The sequence below is a fragment of the Lolium rigidum genome, chromosome 1 (assembly GCF_022539505.1).
Source record: "Lolium rigidum isolate FL_2022 chromosome 1, APGP_CSIRO_Lrig_0.1, whole genome shotgun sequence".
Lineage (NCBI taxonomy): Eukaryota > Viridiplantae > Streptophyta > Magnoliopsida > Poales > Poaceae > Lolium > Lolium rigidum.
The window spans coordinates 249,524,050-249,546,588 of NC_061508.1; the positions used below are offsets into that span (position 1 = coordinate 249,524,050).

The window sequence follows — 22,539 nt, forward strand, 5'->3', positions numbered from 1 at the left end:
CGCCATTACAAACTCCTTGATTCGAACTAGAGCTTGCCTCGAACCTGTTCCACGGAGGATCAGCATCAGATAGGTCCAGCTGTACACCTTGGCCATCTCTCACATCTTGAAGATCAACACTGAAACAAGAATCAGCATCGACCTGGCCCTTCGCGCTCCTTGGAGGATCATCTGCAAACGGGAGTGTTGCGCGGGAGGACTGGCTGGCAAAGAGGTGGGTTCCTCTGCCGTGGAGGAGGCAGGTTCCCATCCATGACCAGAGAAACCCTAATCGATGCACATAAGGAGGCGATGACAAAGATGATAAACACGAAGGACTAGCGCTGGCAGGAAACGCGCTGGCAGCCCTAGGTGTGTCAGTATATGTCGTCCCACATTATTTTTGCTTTTTTCAACACAGTTCACATCAGAGGAACCACGCCCTAATGGCAAAAAATATTAATCTTTTTGCAGGTAGAGGCCCAATCAAAACCCCTAGGCCCTCGTGGTCCGGTTTGGATATATGCATGGGAAAACGAGCCTTATGCGCATTTGGCCCAGAAATTTGAAATTCATGTGATCGGGATCTGGCATTGAAACTCGATCTGAAAACCTCGCATGATGGCGAACCATGCCGACGATTTCTGAAAATACGCACGAGATGATTTAATAATGATGGACGCCTATATATGCGCTAGTTTATTCCTCCGCCTTTGAAATCTGATCCAACTTGTAGCATTAAACGAATCGAGGTAAAAATGAAAACCGACACAGAGATCGTGATTTTGGGCCTACTCCGATGTGCCTCATCGGGTCGGGTTCTTTCATATATATAGTGTCTAGAGTATGTACTACAACCGTATACAAATACGTATAGAGAAACTATTCTAACACCCTCCCTCAATCTCAACTAGGGAAAGGTTAAGATTGCGCTTACAATGCTCATACAATGGTAAGGGGGAGGCTTAGTAAAAATATCAGCAACTTGATCTTTTGAAGAGATGAACCGAATCTGGCTTTTGAGACACACGTCCGCGGACAAAGTGAAAGTCAACTTCAATGTGCTTTGTACTTGCATGAAATATGTAGCACCAATATTATCACACCAGAGTACTGAAGGGTGAACCTGAGCAACACCAAGCTCCTTCAGTACCGATTGTACCCAAACAAGCTCACCTATAGCATTAGCAAGAGCCTTGTACTCCGATTTAGTACTCGACCATGAGACATTAGACTACTTGCGAGCACTCCAGGCGATCAAATTACCTCCATAAAAGATGGCAAAACCCCCCGTGGATCGCCTGTCATCCATACTGCTAGCCCAATCTGCATCTGAAAAGGCGGAAGGCAGCGTAGAAGAGGAAGACCGAAACTACAGTCCCTATCAACTATGTGACGAACATAGCGAAGAATGCATTTAACAGCAGACTAATGAGGTGTATGAGGCTCATAAAGATATTGACACACCTTGTTGACCACAAAGGACAAGTCAGGTCATGTCATAGTGAGATACTGAAGACCACCAGCAATACTGCAATACTGAGTAGCCTCCTCAGGAGACAATACATCACCATCAGTGCTGCAAAGACGTTTAGATGATGCCATATATGTAGTCACAGGGGTGCATTTTAACATGTTTGCACACGCAAGAAGCTCCAGGGCATACTTGCGTTGTCGAAGAACAAGACTGCCAGACGTGCGTGATGACACCTCAATCCCCAGAAAATTGTGAAGTACACCAAGATCCTTGACAGAGAACTCAGAGCGAAGCTGGCTAATTAACTTGGGAATAGCAGCAGTTGTGGAACTAAGAACAATAATATCATCAACGTAAACCAATAGATAAACTATAATATCTGGACGTCGCAGAACAAACAACGATATATCAGCCATAGAGGGAGAAAAACCCAATGAGCCAAGCACAGAGCTGAGACGAGCATGCCAAGCACGAGGAGCCTGCTTCAGTCCATATAATGACCTGACCAACTTGCAATAGTGGCCAGGTTTGTCAGAGTCAATAAAACTAGGAGGTTGACACACATATACCTCTTCATCCAGAAAACCATTAAGAAAAGTGTTCTAAATATCAAGCTGATGAAGATATGTCATTTGTGAGAAAGAGCCATAGCTAGCAGTAGACGAATGGTAGCTGGCTTAACCACTGGACTGAAAGTCTCATCATAATCCAGACCATAACGTTGTTTGTACCCTTTTGCAACAAGACACGCCTTGTACCTCTCAATGGAACCATATGCATGGAGCTTCACCTTGAACAACCACCTAGAATCAATCAAATTCACACCAGAAACAGGAGGAACCAATTGCCAATTCTGATTAGCCTGAAGAGCAGAAAACTCAATCTCCATAGCATCACGCTAGTGAGGAATGCAGAGAAGCCTCTTTGTAGTCACGAGGCTCATGAGTATGTTTCACTGCCGCATGAGCCGCAAGCACACAAGTCCAGGTAATAGTGCCATCAATACGTTTTTTAGGCTGATGTATACCATGGCGTCGACGTGTCATAGGTCTAGCTGGTGGTTGAACAGGAGCAGAATGTGTGGTCATAGGTGTTGTTATATCTGTAGAGAAGGAGGCTGAGGACGGTGCTACAGCTGAAGAAACCGGAGGTGTCACCAATGGGGAGACACACTCGCTTGTTGGCGCTGAAGGAGACAGCAACATCAGATTTCCGGCAGCAGGTGAAGATACTCCAGGTGAGACAGGAGCAGACGCGACGTCAGAGAAACCAGGCGTGGCATCAGGCGCTGCGTCAGGTGCAGCGTCGGGAGGCACGGCGTCAGGTGCAGTGTTGGGCGCGTGCATGCGTGCAATGGACGCGGGAGAGGGCGACTCCGTACACGCAGGTGCTGCAGGTGCATGCACTACAGGTGCATGCTTGTCTCCTGGCAGGCAGGGGCGGGAGCCCGAGGCAGAGCCGAGCTCGGCTGGAACGCAGTCCGAGACAGCAGGGTGAACGGCTGTGCTGCATCGCTGAATGTTGGTGCATGGCTACACGGAGCCCGATGCAACACCATGCAATGCCTGATCGACGTGATCAGCGGATGACGACGGAGTAAAAACATCTAGACGACTGCCGAGTCCAATACCTGCACCATGGTTAGCAAGCAAAGGCGAGTCATGTGCAACATTCATAAATTGGTCAGCAGAAAGTAAGGAAGACTCCGACACAGGTGGTAGATCATGAGAGTGTGGCATGCTGGAAAAAGGAAACACATTCTCGTCAAAAATAACATCCCTAAAAATGTAGACACGATTAGACGGAACATGAATACATTTGTATCCTTTCTGAAGAGATCTATAGTCCAGAAACACACACTTCTTCGAACTAAAATCAAGTTTATGATTATTATAGGGTCGAAGGTGAGGCCAGCAAGCACACCCGAACACCATAAAGAAGATATAGTCTGGTGTTTCATTAAGAAGTCTCTGAAGAGGTGTTTTCATCGCAATGGTGCGACTAGGAAGACTGTTAATAAAAAACAAGCTATGGCAAAGGAATCATTCCAATAGCTTAATGAAACAGACGCAAGTGCAAGTAAAGTAAGCCCGGTTTCAACAATGTGACGGTGCTTACGTTCGACAGTGCCATTTTGTTGGTGTGTGTGAGGACAAGACACACGATGCGAGACGCCGACGTTGTGAAAGAAGGGATGGAGTTTCTCATACTCCCCACCCCAATCAGTTTGTACATGAATAATCTTGCGATTTAGGAGACGTTCAACATGTTTTTGGAATTGGAGAAACACATCATAGACATCAGATTTATGTTTGAGTAAATAGAGCCAAGTGAAATGACTGTAAGAATCAACAAAACTCACATAAAAATGATGTCCACTAACAGAAGTTTGGGCAGGACCTCAAACATCAGAATAAATAATCTCTAATGGAAACTATGTTACACGAGTAGACAAGGAAAAGGGCAACTGATGACTCTTCTGTTGCTGACAAGCATCACAAATAGACTCAATTTTATTGGACTCGTGTGTAGATGGTAACTCATGACTACGAAGAACATGTTGAACGACTTGTAATGCTGGATGTCCTAGCATATCACACGACACCTTGACACTGGAAAGGGTTTGCTTGATGACAGGCGCTTTTATCTCATAGAGACCTCCACTGCAACGACCTCTAAGGATGGGTGCTCTCGTGTCCAGGTCCTTTATAAAAAGATCATGAGGATGAAGTTCAATGAACACATTATTATCATGGGAAAGCTTACTCATAGACAACAAACTTCAAGTGGCTTTAAGAACATGAAGGACATTATTTAGAGCTAGAGACCTAGAAGAAGGACTGGATAAAATAGCTTGACCAACATTATGAATGTGCATACTTGGTATATTGGTTGTGTGAACCTGATCGGTGTCGTGGTATGCCTCGCGCGAAGTGAGCTTGTCCAGCTCATGGGTAATATGGTGTGTGGCGCCAGAGTCCGCATACCACGCCGGGTCTACGGTCTGAGGAGCACCCTGAGAGCCATGAGAGGCAGACATCGCCATAGAAAGTTGCTTCTCCGTGTTACTCCCATCATTGCCAAGGCCCGGAAAGTCACAGTTGAACCTCTTATAGCACCTTTATGCCACATGACACGGAATCCCACACAACTGACAAACAACAGGTGCACGCCCTTCACTCTATTTTGTCGTGGGAGCTGCAGGTGCAGACTTGGTGGGGGCTGCTGGAGGCCGAGGTCCACCACGACCAGCGCCAAAAGCCACGGGTGCAGGAGATACATCAACATGTGCAATAGGGTAATGCGAGGAGCCACTGGCACGACGCTGAGCCAACTTGCGTTGTTCTGTAGCCTCAAGTTGCGAGAACAAGTCGCAAATCGGTATAGGAGTGGTACGATTTGTCACCACTTGGTATAGGGCATCATACTCTTCATCAAGTCCAGCAAGTATGTATGATACAAACTTCGCATCGCGCAGAGGCTCGCCAATGCTAGTAAGGGAATCTGAGAGCGCCTTCATCTAATGGAAGTAGGCATTGACTGTCGTGTTCCCTTTCTTCAGTTCTGCCATCTCATGTCGAATTGCAGAGGACCAGGCAATAGAGGTGGAGGAAAAGGCTCCACTTAGAGTCTCCCAAGCCTCGCGAGAGGAGCCCGAAAACATGATCATGCCTAAAACGCCTTCAGTCATCAAGGAAACAAACCCAGAGAGAATAGCCTGGTCCTGTTGAGTCCAGTGTTGATGTGCCGGGTTAGGTGCATGATGCATGCCACCAGCGTGAGGAACAACAACATGAGGATTAGGGCACGGAAGAGATCCATCAACATATCCCATGAGCAAATGACTGCGAAGAAGTGGACCAACTTGTGCACACCAAAACAAGTAATTTTCGCTCGTTAGTCTAACGGTGATCGACGAGGCAATAGTAACCACAGGTGGTAGACCATGTGATGTAAACATCCCTTGTTGGAAGCCTTTATGGATTGGAGGCGCCGACATAGGTGGGGTCGAGCCCGACGCCTGTGGTGAAGCAGAGCTGTATGTCAGAGCCGGCGCGGCAGAAGACGACGGCATGCTGAACCCTAGAGAGGGCGGCGCATATCCCAGCGTAGGGTAGCCAGGGTATCCGGGATAGTACCCTGGATATCTTGCCATGGGGGAGAAGTTCATCCCGGGCACCAGACCAGCCCCTCATCCGAGCGAGGCAGCCAAGAGGGCCGCGTCTGTGTAGACCGCAACAGGAAAGGAGCCGATCACCGGAGGCACGGCGTCGGCAGGAAAGGAACCGGCCATCAGAGACGCGGCGTCGAAGGTGGGCACCGATGCAGGGACGGACGAGACGATCGCGGCGAGGTCGAAAGGATCGGCGGCGCGATGGAAACAGCCGTTGTTGGTAGGGCCGCTGGCGGGGAACAGGATGCGCCCGGAAAACTCGCGGGGAGAGTCACGGACTCGGATGTCGATGCCATCGCGTCCTAGGATCGCGGCGCGGGAGAGGGCACCGGTGGCGGCGGAAGATTTTTGTCGGGAGCAAGCCCTAGGTCAGGAGGCTTCGCTCTGATACCATGAAAACCGACACAGAGATCGTGATTTTGGGCCTATCCCGATGTGCCTTGATACGTCTCAAACGTATCTATAATTTTTGATGATTCATGCTTGTTTTACACCAATTCATAAATGATTTGTTTACACTTCGTTGCACTTTTACATGATTTCCGGCACTAACCTATTAACAAGATGCAAAAGTGTCAGTTCCATGTTTTCTGTTGTTTTTGTATTTAACAAAAGTTGTACAAGAAATATTCTCTGAATTGGATGAAACAAAAGTCGAAGTCAATATTTTACCAAAACGAAGACGAAGTCCAGAGGGGGGTCGAAGAGGTGCCACAGGGCGGCCAAACCCACCCTTGGCGCGCCCTCGCCTTGGCCCGCGCTGAGGGGGCGTGTGGGCCCCCAGGCACCCCACCGACCTAATTCCTCCGCCTATTTATACATCTTCTCAGGAAAACCCTGGATACCCGTGCCTCCATCCACGAAAAGTTCCGTCGCGGCCGCCATCGTAGAACCCATCTCAGAGGGTTCTGAAGCTCTTCCCGGCACCCTGTCAGAGGGTAAAATCATCGCCGGAGGCATCTACATCGCCATGCCCGCCTCCGAAGTGATGTGTGAGTAGTTCATCCCTGGACTATGGGTCCATAGCAGTAGCTAGATGGTTGTCTTCTCCACTTTGTGCTTCATGTATCGATCTTGTGAGCTGCCCTACATGATCAAGATCATCTTTATGTAATCTTATATGTTTGGTTTGCTGGGATCCGATGAATATTGAATACTATCTGAGGTCGATTATATATTCATGTCATATGTTATTTGTGATCTTGCATGCTCTCCGTTTCTAGTAGAAACTCTGGCCAGGTGGATACTTGTGACTCCAAGAGGGGGTATTTATGCTCGATAGTAGGTTCATGTCTCTAGTTTTGTGGGAGAGTGACTTTATAACTTCTAAGATTGTAGATGTGATGTTGCTACTAGGGAGAAAACAACAATGTTTTATCCAAGGGTAATTCTATTTTTTTACTTTACACGCATTGCTTAATGCGATAGTCTGTTGCTTGCAACTTTATACTGGAAGGGGTGCGGACGCTAACCTGAAGGTGGATTATTAGTCATAGACGCAGTTGGATTACGATCTATGTATTATGTTGTAATGTCTAATACCAAATCTCATAGTAATCATCTTGTCATGTATGGTCGATATTCTATCAATTGCCCAGCTGTAATTTGTTCACCCAAAATGCTATTTCTTTATGGAGAGACACCTCTAGTGAACCGTGGACCCCTGTCCTATTTCGTTTACTGATAAATTCAACTGCAATCATGTTCTTTTTACTTTCTACAAACATCTCCTTCCATTCGATACGTCTAATCTTTTGTGTTCAGCACACCGGTGAGATTGACAACCTCACTGTAAGTTGGGGCAAAGTACTTTAGTTGTGTTGTGTGCAGGTTCCACGTTGTTGCTGACGCCGGTAGTGTGCCCTGTCACTAGTCAGCCAGCAACACCTTCAGAAGTCACGTCTTTCTCCTACTGGTCGATTAAACCTTGGTTTCGTACTGAGGGAAAACTTGCTGATGTGCTCATCACACCTTCCTCTTGCGGTTCCCCAACAGCGTGTCCGCATACGATGAGTACACGCCATCATGCCTCATCGAGTAGGGTTCTTTCATATATATGTATAGTGTATAGAGTATGTATTACAACCGTATACAAATACGTATATGGAAACTATTCTAACAAAAAATGGATGGTTCTAAAACCGGGATCTTGAGCTCGTTAACCACAGGAGAGACGATGATCAGAGATGAAGAAGGGTTAGAGGTAACCTAGATCGGTGACGTGAAAAGCTCTAGTGCTGCCAACTTCTGCTGCATTCTTCTCTCCCGACGCTTTGCTTCCCTTGGCGAAGGCTCTACCCGATTCGGCTATCGACGTAGATAACCGGAGTTCTTTGGTGAAGAGATTAGAGAAGATGAAGAGGCATCATCTTCATCATCTTCAGACGATGGAAGGGACCAGAACTTACCTAGGTATGGTCGATCGGAGGCGAAGGGTGCTGTCGTCCTTGGTGTCACCAGAGACCCCCTAACAGTCATGCTGCCCTCGTTCATTTAAAATTGGGGGGAGAATTTTACTTCCCCAGACTAGGGGAGAATTTCACTTTAGACGATAGAACGTACCAGAACTTACCTAGGGATGGCCGGTCGGAGGTGAAGGGCGTCATCTCCCTTGGCGTCAATAGAAACACCCTAACGGTCATGCTGCCCTCGTTCATTCAAAATTGGGAGGTGGGCGGCACAATTTCGCTTTCCTAGCCTATGCACCAACTAAGGATGCACATTTCCATTTTACGCAAGTACTACGATTTTTAGTCCTTGTTAAACCAAGCATAGTCCTTATAATAAATTGCATGAGTACCAGGAAAGCATGATCCTCAAGTATAAGCATAAATAGGAACCTTAATTCACGTTTGTGAGGAATTTAACTTAAATGTTGGGTTTGTACTTCCACTCGTCCAACCATCTGAGCTAGGCTCACTTCCACAAAACTTAAAAATCCTAGCAGGTTGGAGTCCAATGCACATCAAATATGTTGTTCAGAAATAATAACAGCAACTATGTACAGCAAGAATTTTAATCCTGTGGGGCGAGCACAAGAGTGCCAACAACGATTCTGTAAATACATAATTTTAAATGGACCCAAAGCTATGGAGGATCAGCTGCTTACAATACCAAATGTGATGCACTCTGGTGCAGAATGCAGAAGATTAAAAAAAACACCAATTTCAGGAGAGAGAGAATCCGTCCTCGGGTACAGATCAACCAGATAAAGTAGAGATATCATAGAGACTTAAGAAAATCTATCCCTGTTGATCCAAGTGATGACAGTCAGTAGCAGAGCTTCACCAAAAATCAGGAGGGTGCGAAAGATAAAATGTCAATGTTTGGAGGGGCAAAATGCTAATTTTTCTGCATCTAAACACTTCCTAAAAAAAATTCTTCAGAACTTTGCAAAAAGCTGGGGGGGGGGGCGGCGGCCCCCCTGACTTACACTAAGCTCCGCCAGTGATGACAGTGGCACTCTTTTATTGAAGTTTAAATGACATTTAGCGCCTAAAAATGAAACAAGAATAACTCAGACAACCAGATCAAAATAGCTTAGCTTGTAGCTAAAGAAATCTAACTATGAGATAAACCCTCATTTGATGTTGCCCACGTGATATAGAAACCTCAGTATGATCACACATGAACAGAGTAACTCGACTTTGTTTATAGACCTAATTGTGAACTTGTGAATTGGCTACACCTTTCTCTTCCAGATAGGGTCGTTGAACACAACAATATTTGTTGACTCGCAGCAGCTACATTCATGGGCGGACCTAGCATCCCTACAGTCCGGGCCACCACCCAGTCTTGCTGAAGGCACAAACCTTGCAATTTATGATTTTCCTATAGCGATTTTGTCTAAAATTTGGTAGCTAAACATCATTGGCCCAGGCTTCTGGAAGTTTCTCGGTCCGATGCTGGCTACAAAAGATCCTATGTAACATGAAGGCGAAAAATGTAATGAGGTTCATTTCCTCAGGAAAAGAATTTGTGTCTATATGCAATCAATTATAACCGTTGAAGCAGAAGTCATGCATGTTATGAACAATGTCTGATAAAGAGCTATAAAGCAAACATATGATTGCCATGCTAACCAAGAGCAAAAACTGTCTACTGGCACTTCTTTGGTCTGTACGGAATAAAGAAATGAACAATACCTAATTTGTTCTGGATGTAACAAATGAATGGACATAGTGCAGTACGCAAAGATGAACAAAATACCAACAATTCTGCTTGAGCTGGTTGTGCCATTTATCGTAAGCTGCTTCAGAGCTATGATCGTTTAGCACAAGACCTGCCTTCAAAAGTAACATCTCATTTACCCATACCTTATAACGAGTAAGATGCCGTGCAACTCAAGCTCAGAGCAAACAGAAGAAAGTTTCCATAACAATCATATTTGAGCTTGGTGGTTACAGAGTTGCAACTTGCAGCAGTTACTATTGGAGCAATACCCTATTCTTACAACCAGAAGTCAATAATAGGAAGACCATAAGTAAAAAGGATGTAAAGAAAAATCATTATTGATCAAATTATTTACATAATCAGAAGGGGCACTGTTGCCTACTTTACACCTCATAAATGACTGATGCTACATGGCCGGTTGCCAGAAAATGGCAACAGAGACTATACTATTCATATATATTTATATACACATAAATGGGCTTTTGTTATTACAGATTCCGTGTGTAAATCTACTTTAACAAGTCATGCCTAGTCTTCTGATCAGCTATGTGATGCGGAGGGTCCGCATGTTCTCAGATTTTCGGAGTGGCCAAGAGCTTTTGGTGGATCTAAACTGGTGGTTACTCTGTTATTTCTTCACGCGTCCAGCTCCATAGCCGACTCGGACGATGTGTTAGCTTCTCTAATCCCAGTGGAGTTACTAACTGCCCAAGTTCCATGAAATGCAACAAAAAAATGTCAAGTTCACAATCAGCATGGAAAGTGCCATTAGTATCTGGGCTGTAACATTATACTGAAAAAAATGCATGTGATGTAAATATGTTGATCAAGGTCAATAGAACTAATCAACCAGCATTATATGCGTCTACATTAAAGTTGTGATTATCAACTGAGCCTGTGTGTAGTTCTAATTTAGTTGGAAAAGTCATATAGTTAGTACTTTAAACTGATTCGGCTGATTTTTCTTTGTGAATATGATAATTTGGTTATTTCAAAACAGCCCGTTTGAAAAATAAGTGTAGTAACATAGGATGGATTTACTAGCAACGTACCTAAATGTAACAAGTTGGATATGTCAAATCAATGTCAAGTCGTCAGTGATATTGAAGGGTAGAAATATTTTAGCAAATTCTTCTCACCGTACCGTTTATGTTTCCACGTGTGATGAGTAGCCGAAGGTAGTCTCGAGTCTCTATCAACACTGTCTTTTCTTGAAGAGTATCTAATTCTGGAGTGTCCTGATCATGCAGTGCCACTGGAAAAGAATTTATATAATCTGTTCCAAATGTGGTGCCCTGCTCATAACACATAAGCGCCTGTGTTCCTGGAGAGACAGGTCTAGAATCCTCTTGGGTGTTAGCGCAGGATGATTCAAAGTCACCACCATTCCGCTGCTCTATACAGGTCGTGACATCAGGTTGACGAACAACAGCTTTCTGAACTTCCTGACTCTTGAACTTATCAGTCTTTAGGTCAGCATTTGTGTAAATTCCATTCTCTACTTCCATCTGGACTTTGTTATCTGCAAATGTGAAAATACTTAGCTGAAAATAGATCTGGAGTGACAGCACTGCAGCCTGAATTTGGTGCTCAAACGAACATGCTGTTTCAAGTTTTCAACTTCGCGACAAAACGATGGCTCAAACTAGATATGTCTTCAGTGAAGCAAAACTATTCTTCCACATGCGGAGATACCTTTTTAAAATAAAACAGAGAACAGAGCATTTAACTCATACAAATGATATCTCGGAAGTTTTGATGTAATATTTACATTATCTTATTTCATCAAATGTTAACAACTATACAAGTTTCTGAAATCCTATGTACTTAGCATATTAGTTGAGCAACCAGGTTGAAGTATATTTTTTCTGAATAATTGAATAGTTTGCATTATTCCCATGTTTATTAATATAAATTGTGGAAATAACCCAGCCAAATGAAAGGGATAAATTTCTGTACCAGCAATTGTGAGGAATGCTTCCGTTGCCTTTCTGCATACAATCACCAAACGATTGGCAAGATCATTCACATCTGTAGGATGGACAGTGTTCGCTAGCGGAGACCTATAAAAATGCATATCTCATCAAAAGGATAATGATGCACGAAATAAGGCATCAAAGTAGAACTGCATTGAAATTTATTATTTGTTTAACATGTTAATTTTTTTTTCTTAACCAATTGTTTTAGAAGGCATTAGCTCCTACCATAAGCTGTAGAGTGTGTAGTAAAAAGTTAATTTAAATTGTTGACATAAGCAAAACTGTCTTGCTTGATCTACTGAAATAATATTGATGAAAGCTATTGTTAGAGTACGTCATGGGCCTGGGCCCGTTAGTCTTATGGTTTGCTTAGGGGTCAAGTAAGCCTTGCTTGGGAGTCAAGTAAACCTCTATATATATGGAGAGGAGATGTATCAATCTAATCAAGCAAGAATTAAGAAGGAAATCCCTTCCCTCTTGCCCGGCCGGCCTTCTCGCGCCCTAGCAGCCCTCTCTCTCCCTCCCAAACCCTAGCAGCCACATAACACTTGGTATCAGCTTTCCCGGGTTCGATCATGTCCAGCCCTCCACCGAGTTCTTCCCACCCGCCGCCGCCGCACTCCGACGTCCCAGCCGTTCTCTCCCCGGCGGAGATCACCGCAGCCCTCCGCGATCTCATCACTGCTGTCCAGGAGATCCGCCTCTTCCTGGCCGGTCCCTACGGGACGCCGCCGGCAGCGCTGCTGCCGTGGCAGCCGACGCACCAGGCGGCCTCCGCCGCGATCGCCGGGCAGCTGCAGCCGACGCTGCTGCTGTCGTCGCCGCCACCCGACGCCGGGCTGCTGCAGTCCCCGCTGCCGCTGTCCACCATCTCCGGGCCGGGCCCTACCTCGGTGCCGGGGGTCCCTCTTCTCCAGCAGCCGGCCGCCTTCTTCCCCACCGGGACGCTACAGCAACAGCAGCAGCTGCCGCCGCCACCAACGCCGCCGCTGCAGCTGCTGTCCTCACCGACGCTGTCACTGCCGTTCGGTGGGCAGCTGCAACAGCAGCAGCAGCTGCCGTCGCCACCAACACCGCAGCAGCGGCTGCTGCCGCCACCCACGCCGTCCCTGCCTTTCGGCGGTGTGGGAGCGACCTTGGCCCCGGGCTCTACATTGACACCGCCCGGGATGCCCTTCCACCAGGTCCGTTTCCCTCCGTCGCCGTCACCGCTTCCGGCTTGGATCGCTATCCGCCACGTGTCGGCGGCGATGAGGCTGCAGGCTGCTGCGCGCGGCCTCCTAGTGCGTCGGCGTGTGCGGGAGATGCGTGAACTGCAGCTGCAGCTCCTCCAAGTTGCGCTTCGTTGCGCAACGGACCTCGATCTCGTCCGCTGCGTCGGGGATCTTGAGCGTGCGGTTTCCCCCACGGGCGGCGGACATGCTGTTTTTCCCGCGGGCAGCGACCTCAAAGTCTGCGCCATCGGCAGTCATCCGGCGGGGAGAAGGCATGGTGTCACCGACAGGAGCGCACCGCGTAGCACCACTGCATTCCGCCGCCGGCCGCCGCGCGGGCTCCTTTTGCCCCGCTGATTTCCATGGGATCCAGGTGGCTGTACAGGTGCACGTCCGATGGGCGGATGGTGTCCACTTTATGCTCAGGGGTCAACAATAAAGCGTCCCAGTCCATTTCAGGTTGAGAGTAATAAAACAAGCCGAGATGTAAAAGGCTCGTTTTTAGGTGTTAGGTTTGTGTTGCGTCGAGTCATGGTTTGTTTAGGTTGCAGCTCGAGGACAAGCTGCATGTCCAGGTGGGGTGTAGTGTTAGAGTACGTCATGGGCCTGGGCCCGTTAGTCTTATGGTTTGCTTAGGGGTCAAGTAAGCCTTGCTTGGGAGTCAAGTAAACCTCTCTATATATGGAGAGGAGATGTATCAATCTAATCAAGCAAGAATTAAGAAGGAAATCCCTTCCCTCTTGCCCGGCCGTGGGCAAAAGGCCCCCGGCCGGCCTTCTCGCGCCCTAGCAGCCCTCTCTCTCCCTCCCAAACCCTAGCAGCCACATAACAGCTATACATCGTTGCTAGTATTAATTTAGGTACGGAGTTCAGTTGGATCATTTTGTTCCAAAGTTATCTGATTTTCTTTTTTTCACAGGGAGGTTATACAGTATTCAAATAAACAAATCCAGTATTTTTGTACTTACTTATAGACCATCTTAGATTTACTCGGATGACAAATACCGCCTTCAAGTCCAGTAGAAGAAGAAACTTGTGAAACATCCATGTGGTTAGCCACCTAGTAGACAGGAAAACAATTAGGAACCCAGGAAATTTAGAGCTTAAGTTAGACAAATCAGTAAGAGAGATCAAGTGGATGAACATCCAACTAGATTTTGACACAACTATCCAGAAGTAAAAGGATGCCACCAACTAAACAGATGTCGCACAGATCAGAGTTTGATCTTGCAGATTATTTGAACATTGCAGAACCAGCTCATCTTAAAATTACCTCTGGACCAAAGGGATCATCTGGGTGCCTTTTTCTACGTACTGGTGAATACTTACACCCAGAGGATCCAGTGGCACCATTCAGAGTCCCGTTAGCTGCTTGTTGAATATTGTTTCGGTCAGATGCATTTTCCCCTTCAATTATAGCCTTTAGCTCTTCACTTCCTTCGAAGTTCTTGCAATCCATACATTTACAATTCTTGGAACAAAGGATATTTGCTTGATAGCATTCACAGTACTTCTTGAGACACCCTGACTTTTTGCAGGCACAACCTTTATTGTGTTTTGGAAGTGAAGGTGCTCCAGCATCCTGATGGCAGCTAAAATTAGTTAAATGCACGAAAAAGAACCACGTAAAAAGAATCAGTAGACTTAACTATAAATTAGATAATTCAATGAAGGAAAAAGAAAAAAAAAAGATACAACTAACATTAGAAGCATAATATAGCCAATTTAACTAGATGGGTAGGACAAAAGGGATTCGGTTCAGACACTAACATATAATGTGAAAAAAAAAATCTGAGCCATTGGCCATTTCCACCTTCGAGGAAGCAAACGTCAAAGATGAAGGCAATGCAGCAGAAGTGAGAGGTTAGCTTGAGTAATGAAAACATTGGTAGAGTATAATGTGCCCCCAAAAACCCAAGGTATCATCCACAAGGTTTGTCCACAAAGAATGAGTCATGGCCTAAGTCGAAAGGTGTAGTCAATGAACATCATGTTCCTATTACTTGTTGTGATGCCTACTGGTCGCACCCGCACTTTCGGGTATGGGAATGATCAGCTAGACCATTGTCATTGAGCATAGAGATGAGAGAAAAGGGAGCAGGGAAGTTACGCTTGTTCTCGAAAGATAATGATGTATTGAGTTGAGTGATAAAACAGTGAGATAGTTCTTGAAGTAAATTATAACCCAAGAATAATATTTCTTCTACTGGCCTCCAATCTATTTATACTTCTTTTCCTGACATAAGTAAATTTCGTTGTGCAGCAACTAAAATCAACTGAATAATTTTTTACATAAAACATGAGAATTTAGTTTCTGCACTTGGTTGAGAGTTGGCAGCTATTTGCATAACCAGAAACACTGCACACTGAATTGGATATATGTGATTCATAAAAACAATCCGCTGGAGTTTCTACATGAATACCACATAATTCAGAAGCCTGTGTTTGCATAGTTGACACAATAGTAAATGATCATACAAAATAGTCTTTGTACAATCATGTCATGACCTTTCATTTAATACGAACTCATCAAGTTCAGTTCATCTGTTAAAAAAATCATTCAGTGCATACAAGTATGTCCATTTTAGCTAATTCTTGAATCGGTTCTTGTACGATGTACGGACTGTCCTTAGCATCTCTTCTAGTATCCGTTCGAATTTACAGCCTTACAGCATGCTTAATAGGCGTATCACCAAGCATAACATGTAATTATTACGTCATGTAGGGATATCAGAAAAACAATGGTAGAAGTGCAGAACTGCCGTTTCATTTATTCCTATATAACTTGAAGGGTACCTACATTCTACTGTTGTGTGTAAGCTATTGGCTAAGAAAGATATAACGATGCACCTAAACCATTCTATCACAGTAAAGAATGTACCTTTCGAACACTAGGAGTAGTTGTAACATTTTCGATCTTAGGTTGAAATGCCTTCGGGTTCCGTTGCTTAGTACTGTTAATAGCCTCCTGCCTAGCGTTTTCATTCTCGACTGTGTTTCCACACTGTTTACAATTGCAGCCATCACAATAAAGGCCTGCTGCAAAACACTCACAGTACCTAATAAATAAATATCAAGTTAGTGACTGCACCTTCCATTAAAAAATGTTACCCTTGATATAAATGAGTGCATTTATAAATTGGATAGAGTTGATCAACTAACCATATTAGACAATAAACCTTAGATATAATATGAATGTTGAAACTACCAAAGTGGTAATTTGGCAGAAACTTGAGAATACAACATATCATTGACCAAAGAAAAATAAGCAAGAACAGCTGAACCTGCAAGTTCCGTTTCAAAATTAACCGATCTTACTAGTTAAGCTTGATGTATTTATGTTTCATACATTTCCCAACGACTACAAACATCATTTTGGACCAAAAGGCAACATAAAGCTTCTACACACGTCGTAATGTGATATGTTGCCTGCAAATTGTCCATAATGTGGACAAGGCAAATGGAGGAAACTATGTTACTACAAATGATCATCTTATTCCTAACTAGATGATATATTACAAGGTAGACAAGGCTTTCGTTCAAACAACACCACTCAGTTCAGCTAATCACTACACAAAGCTAAATTTCTGTGCATGCGAATAGAAAATTTACAAGATCATTAGCTAAACTGAATATTTTTGTTATTTGACGGACATGGTCGAAACAAAAGATCATGAGCTAGAAAACTCACAGCTTAAGACAATGTGAGTTTCTGCAATTACACTGCTTCTTTCTCCTTGGTTGAGTAACACTCTTCACTTCGACCACTGGCTTTCTGGAAAAAAAAACAAATATAAATAGATCAGTAACAAGAAGTTTTTACAGATGCTGAACTGTGCTGCATTTGTTGTTTCTGACCAAAAAGGTAATACACGACTCACGGGTTACAAGCAACAGAATGAACATCAAATAAGCAATTACATCACAGAGCTTCGTTTCCCTTAAAAATGTGAGGTTTTCAACAAACACTCTATTCATCAACGCTTCAAGGCACAAGATCCATTAAGGAAAAAAGGAATATTAGCATGCAAGAAACGACTTCATGGTGAAATATATAGCCAGCATGTCTTCTATTACACACCCACTTCAGGTAGCATAGTACTAGTTTTAAAAAAGCATTTATATTTCTGTAAGTTCGAAATGCTAAAGTATCAAACTTCCAAAGCAAAATCATTCAAACCCTAACAATCCCATAGCAAATTCAGTGGTTGCAGCCTTGTCAATAACTAACAATTGTGTCCAATATATTGCAGGTTAGAACTCGCTACCAATTAGCCTCACTTCCCCATGTATATATCAAACCCGAAACACCAAAAATTCTGTAACCACAACAATAACTGTCCAACTAAATTAACATCAACCTTTTTATTTTTCCCTCCTGGCTCTGTAAGGCAACATTCTTTTCTTCGAAATTACAGCAAATTCGAAACGACCCAATCGAGCTACGTTCTTCATACCAACACGGTGAAGAAACAGCAACACGAGATTTCAAATTGTGAAAAGAATTGCTTACATAGTAGGCGTGAAGGCCACTGGCCACGGCCTCGGCGTGGGCATGATGGGCTGCGTCGGGACCGCCGGCCTCGGCTGTGGCGGATGCGCCGGCGCCGGAGCCTTGAGCTCAGGTGCAGGAGCGGGCGCTGCCTTGAGCTCAGGCGCAGGGACGGGCGCCTGCGCCGGAGGCTGCTTCTCCGGCTCCATCAAGTCAAGAAACAAGAAAATTCCCACCCGTTTAGGTCAGGGAACAAGAATTCCCCAGGCGGAGTATCCGATTGAGGCGCGAAAACCACTCCGGACGACCTCAAAACGAAACTTTCCGCGCCACTTGGCGGAATTGAGGGAGTTTGGATCAAGGGAGCCAAGAAGTCGAGTTCTTGGGCGACTCCCAACTCAACAAAGAAGCCAACACAACAGGAGCAGGAAAAGAAGGGAAATGATTGGAGCCGAGAGAGGGGACCAAATCGAGGAAGCTGAATCCAGGACGGACGGAGATGGGGAGAATTTCGAGAGGAGAAATTCGTGGCGCGGGCGGGGATTTGGGAGGTGGTGTGGAGGTGGGGGGAGAACGGAGAAAGAGCTGATGGGCAACGCAGCGGAGGTTTGTTTGGTCTCTCCCAAGTTTTTGAATCTCATGTGTTGTTTGCTTTCCTTTTTTCTTTCGCACTTCAATATCTTTTTTTTCTGGATGATTTGTTTGGGTGTTAGTAGATTAGATACATCGTCGGTACCGCGCATACCCACGGCTCCCCTATTTTAATTCTCCCTCCTAGTAGTATTTCCTATTTCGGATTTAGTAATTTTTTTAGTACTAAATTAGTTGTAATTATTATAAAATCAGAGGGAGGATATTTTTATATAAAAATTATTATATTTAACAAAAGAATAAACAAAAGCTAAATCGCAGGACAGGTGCACCGGGTGCATATGCACCCTTTATTTGAAATGAATTTTAAACATATTAAAAAATGTCAAACAAATACAAAAAATTATCTCTTGTATATCTTGACATGTTACACGTTTACAAAGTTGCTTCAGACAAAAATCGGACATGTTCTGTGCCCTGTGTAAAAATTATTTGAAATGCATTTTAAATATATTAAAAATTATCAAACAAATACAAAAAAAAATCTCTTGTATATCTTTACATGTTACACGTTTACAAAGTTGTTTCAGACAAAAATCGGACATGTTTTGTGCCCTGTGTAAAAACATAAATTTTGGTGCTAAAATAGTCTATTTCTCGAGGTATTTTTTGTCTTTTTGCACACGGAGCATAAAAATGTCAGTTTTATGTGAAATTTTACGTACGCGCATAGAACATGCCCCTCTACATGTCAAATGTTTCCCCTAAATTTTGTAACTTTCTAAAATATGTTTTATGCATACCGAGTGCATATGCACCCAGGATCAGTTTTAAGTTTTCGTAAATCATAAAGCTATATTATCATTATCCACTGCAATGCCAAACAAGGCTATCGAGTAGTGCTTGCTATTATGTAAATAGAGCCTCTTTCGTTAGCATAGTTTTCAAGGCATGCCATTTTGAATTCTACAGGAATCGAAAACACATGAACCTGTGATAGAAGTTGTTTGGTTGCAAGATAGGAAAAAAACGAACATTATTTGAGGGAATAGTTACATCATGTAGTTGTCACTGAAACAAAGTGGACTTTAGGCCTAAGGAACAAAATTCTTTGGAATTTGGATACAAAGCATTATGTGTAACACCTTTTATGGTTTTCAATCTTACAAATCAAACAAGATCAATGGGAACATTCTTATGTAGTAGCATCGTCCAAATTCATATGAAATTCTTTTGAACCAAGGAGGCACGTGAATAATTTCTTTATTCCTCTTCTTTCCTCCTGCCTATTTTTCTTAACTTTACGTACTACATAACTTTTGGTTGTATACATCTATTTTTTATCCCTATAGTTTTGCATCATATATTATTCATATACTCCTTTAAAAACTACACGCAACCTCACAAAATGCAACACACTCCATCCAAAAAGAGAGTTGACTCGGGCAAACATAAAGTATTTCTTCACACGGTAAAATATGCCGCATGTTTGTCTAGATAGGCATGTATCCGTACACTAAAACTTGCCTTGATACATTCGTGTCTACACAAATCTGTGACATCCTTTTACAAACAAAGGAAGTAGAATTTGTCCAGGAATATAGTAGACTTGGTTGAAATTCAAAAATATTGAGAAAATACATTTCAAAAAATGACATACTACAATCGGAATTGTACCACAAAATCTCAAGCCTAATTCAATCCAAGTATCGAGAAAATACCCATATAGTGAACACGTGACTACTTAGATGATGAAATAGTCAACATGCAACTGCTAAGATACTGAATAGTTCGATTATTTCCTTCATCTATCTTGACAAACATTTTTACATCGATCAAGAAATCCTAAAGAATATTAATTGACGGAACAGCAAAAACATGTTACCACAAATATTGTGGGATCTTCCCTGAGAAAAAAGAAAGAAATGTTGTAACAGTTTAAAGATCAACTGCTGAAAAACCATCAACATTCGACTAGAGCCACGTATGCAACAGAAAATAAAAATCTGCACACACAGTTTGCGTGCCATAAAACTTCTATTGAGCAACACAAATGGTGGGCATCCAATTTGGTTTGGTGCCATATACAAAATTTGTCACAGATACAAAATGTACACACTTATTAAATGCGATAAATGTCCCACTTCTAAGGGACAAATTGCTTCAAAGGGATACAAGTAAAAAATGCTACAGATCTCCCAAAACTGGTCAAATACAACATAAACAGAAACGGAGACATAGACCATTTATTCAGAAGTGTCGTCAGCAGTGCTCATAAATCCACCCACGAAACCAGCGCCATTGCAGCTTCCGCAAAGAATTTCGCGCTTTCCTCTGCCGAAATTTAAGTGAATAGAAAGAAAAAGAGATCGGATAGTTAGTTAAATCACTTGTAATAGAGATGTATGCCTACAGGACCATTGTCAGTTACACCAAGACTTATTTTACCTGCAAAGCCAGCATAATCCTCCAGCTTTGAATCGGCCACCGAAATGGTCTTCCAAATTCTCTCCACCTCCCTTGCACTGGGTGCATGCGATTGCGCCTGTCAGTAGCCATAAGATTGTTACAACCAATGGAGTGAGCTCTATGGTTACCAGTGCACAAAGAAAAGGATCATCTTGCATGGAGAAGAGCTCCACCAAAATGCAGTTAAGACTTTCTGGTCCACTTGAAACATTGCGACGTGATCGACATGGAATACAACTTATGCCACCACCGAATTATCCTTTCTATTGCTAAGCTTTTGCAACATGCTAAAAGTGCACATACTTAGAAATTGCTTCAAGATAGATAAAGTTTTCCCAGAAGCGGGGTACTGAAGTAACATCCACATTTTAGCACTTCCAAGGTTTCAACAAAGTCAGTTCAGAGGATGATCAAACAACTCACAAGTATGCGTTTGTTGGTAAAATATATTGGATAAGCAAGCAATATAGATGAACTATGGTAGACTTGGTAGTACATAGCTATGGTAAGTGCTCAGACGAAATTAAGTACCAAATTTTCACTTCACGGGCACGAAATTCATGGTTTAAAGAGTGCTAACTGTAAATTTCCAAGTTCCAGAAAACATCATATGAATCACATAATCATCCTTTAATTAACACCAAACAGGGTCTTGCTGTCTGGCCCCTCTGGGGCCGTCTAAGTATCCACCACCAAGGAAACCCCCACAGTGTAAGGGTCCCAACCCAATTACAGGAGTCCTAACAAATTTTGCACTCTTGTTTTATGGTCTCTGCGTTCACTTGTTGAGACAATGAGTTACATAGAGTTATTTGGACGTGTATTTAACACTACACTACTACAGATCGTATACCTTATGGCTTATGCATCTACACAAGCTATCCCACTTCCTGATGAAATTGGTAATACTCCCTCCATACTAATATTATCTCTCATGCAACATCATGTCAAACATTTCTGGCTGTACCATACACATTGGTTGCTCCAGGTTGCTTTATATCATAGTTATGCGTTGGGCACGTTCGAGTTTAAACAAAAGAAGGCTTACCATTCCCTTCACATGCAGAGCAAACAAGACTGGATGACTTTGCGGGCTTCTTTTCCTCCTGGTCCTTTTTTGTTGCCTGTGTAGATGGAAAGGTTTCAAACTTTACAAGAAAAAATAACAAAACACAGACAATATGTACTTATTTTTCCTCATCAAATGAAACTAGGTAACAGCTTTTTTTTTCTGTATCCCAAAAATCTCCCTACCAAACCTACCAAACTCCTCGCAGTGAACAGTTTTGAACAGACACAAAAGCAATTCAATCGAGAATACTAGCACATGCAGCAACAGTGAAAGTGTAAAACTGCCCGCCCATTCAATCAAAGAACACGCACAAGCATAGGGAGTGAGGAAGGGGAGAGACAGGCAAGGCAAGGCAGGGCTGCAGACCTTGGCCTTGACGGAATGGAGCCCGGAGCAGCGAGAGATGGGCCTGAGGAAGATAACTGGAGGAGGAGAGGTTCTAAGGGCGGCCGGAGCGGAGGAGACGGTGGCCGTGAGGCCCGTGGTGGCCGCCATTGGAGAAGAGCGGGAGGGTGGGCGCTGGGAGTTTGGAGGAGAGATGGGCGGCCAACGAACGAGAGGCCAATCCACCGCGATAAGGGAAATGCAGGAGCAAACGGATGGTTGCTGATGGGCACTTTGAAGAGTGAAGCTTTATAATACGGGCCCAACGGAGGTCCTGAGGGAAGAGATATTTGCTAGACATAGCAACCACTCTAACTAAATTACAAGTGTAGGATTATGGATGGTCAAGATTTGTTGTACATTTAACTTATGAGAAATGAGAAATTTGTGTCCTGTTCAAATGGAATATTCTTTTATTGGGAGATAATATCTCGTATTAGGAAGGTGTCTACTGTGATTTTACCGGTCTTAAAGTTCCACGACTCTGGTCTACAATACGCATTGTTATGATGGTATGCCTACATGTGTGCTTCTA

General features: G+C 43.7%; 2 protein-coding genes across 2 annotated transcripts; both read right to left on the reverse strand.

Annotated features, from left to right (window-relative positions):
* Positions 1-10,114: 10,114 nt before the first annotated feature.
* Positions 10,115-17,577, reverse strand: LOC124683487 (protein tesmin/TSO1-like CXC 5). The gene is made up of 8 exons (XM_047217989.1): positions 17,510-17,577; positions 16,688-16,771; positions 15,878-16,055; positions 14,270-14,578; positions 13,965-14,056; positions 11,763-11,866; positions 10,948-11,325; positions 10,115-10,507 (listed from the first exon to the last, which is right to left on the reverse strand). Exons 1-8 carry the CDS (start codon positions 17,551-17,553, stop codon positions 10,440-10,442), a joined length of 1,257 nt encoding a protein of 418 aa, XP_047073945.1. The 5' UTR covers positions 17,554-17,577; the 3' UTR covers positions 10,115-10,439.
* Positions 17,578-20,105: 2,528 nt separating this feature from the next.
* On the reverse strand, positions 20,106-22,228 carry LOC124692470 (protein BUNDLE SHEATH DEFECTIVE 2, chloroplastic). Its single transcript, XM_047225858.1, has 4 exons — positions 21,987-22,228; positions 21,597-21,672; positions 20,528-20,624; positions 20,106-20,413 (listed from the first exon to the last, which is right to left on the reverse strand). Exons 1-4 carry the CDS (start codon positions 22,113-22,115, stop codon positions 20,326-20,328), a joined length of 390 nt encoding a protein of 129 aa, XP_047081814.1. The 5' UTR covers positions 22,116-22,228; the 3' UTR covers positions 20,106-20,325.
* Between the last annotated feature and the right edge of the window lie 311 nt (positions 22,229-22,539).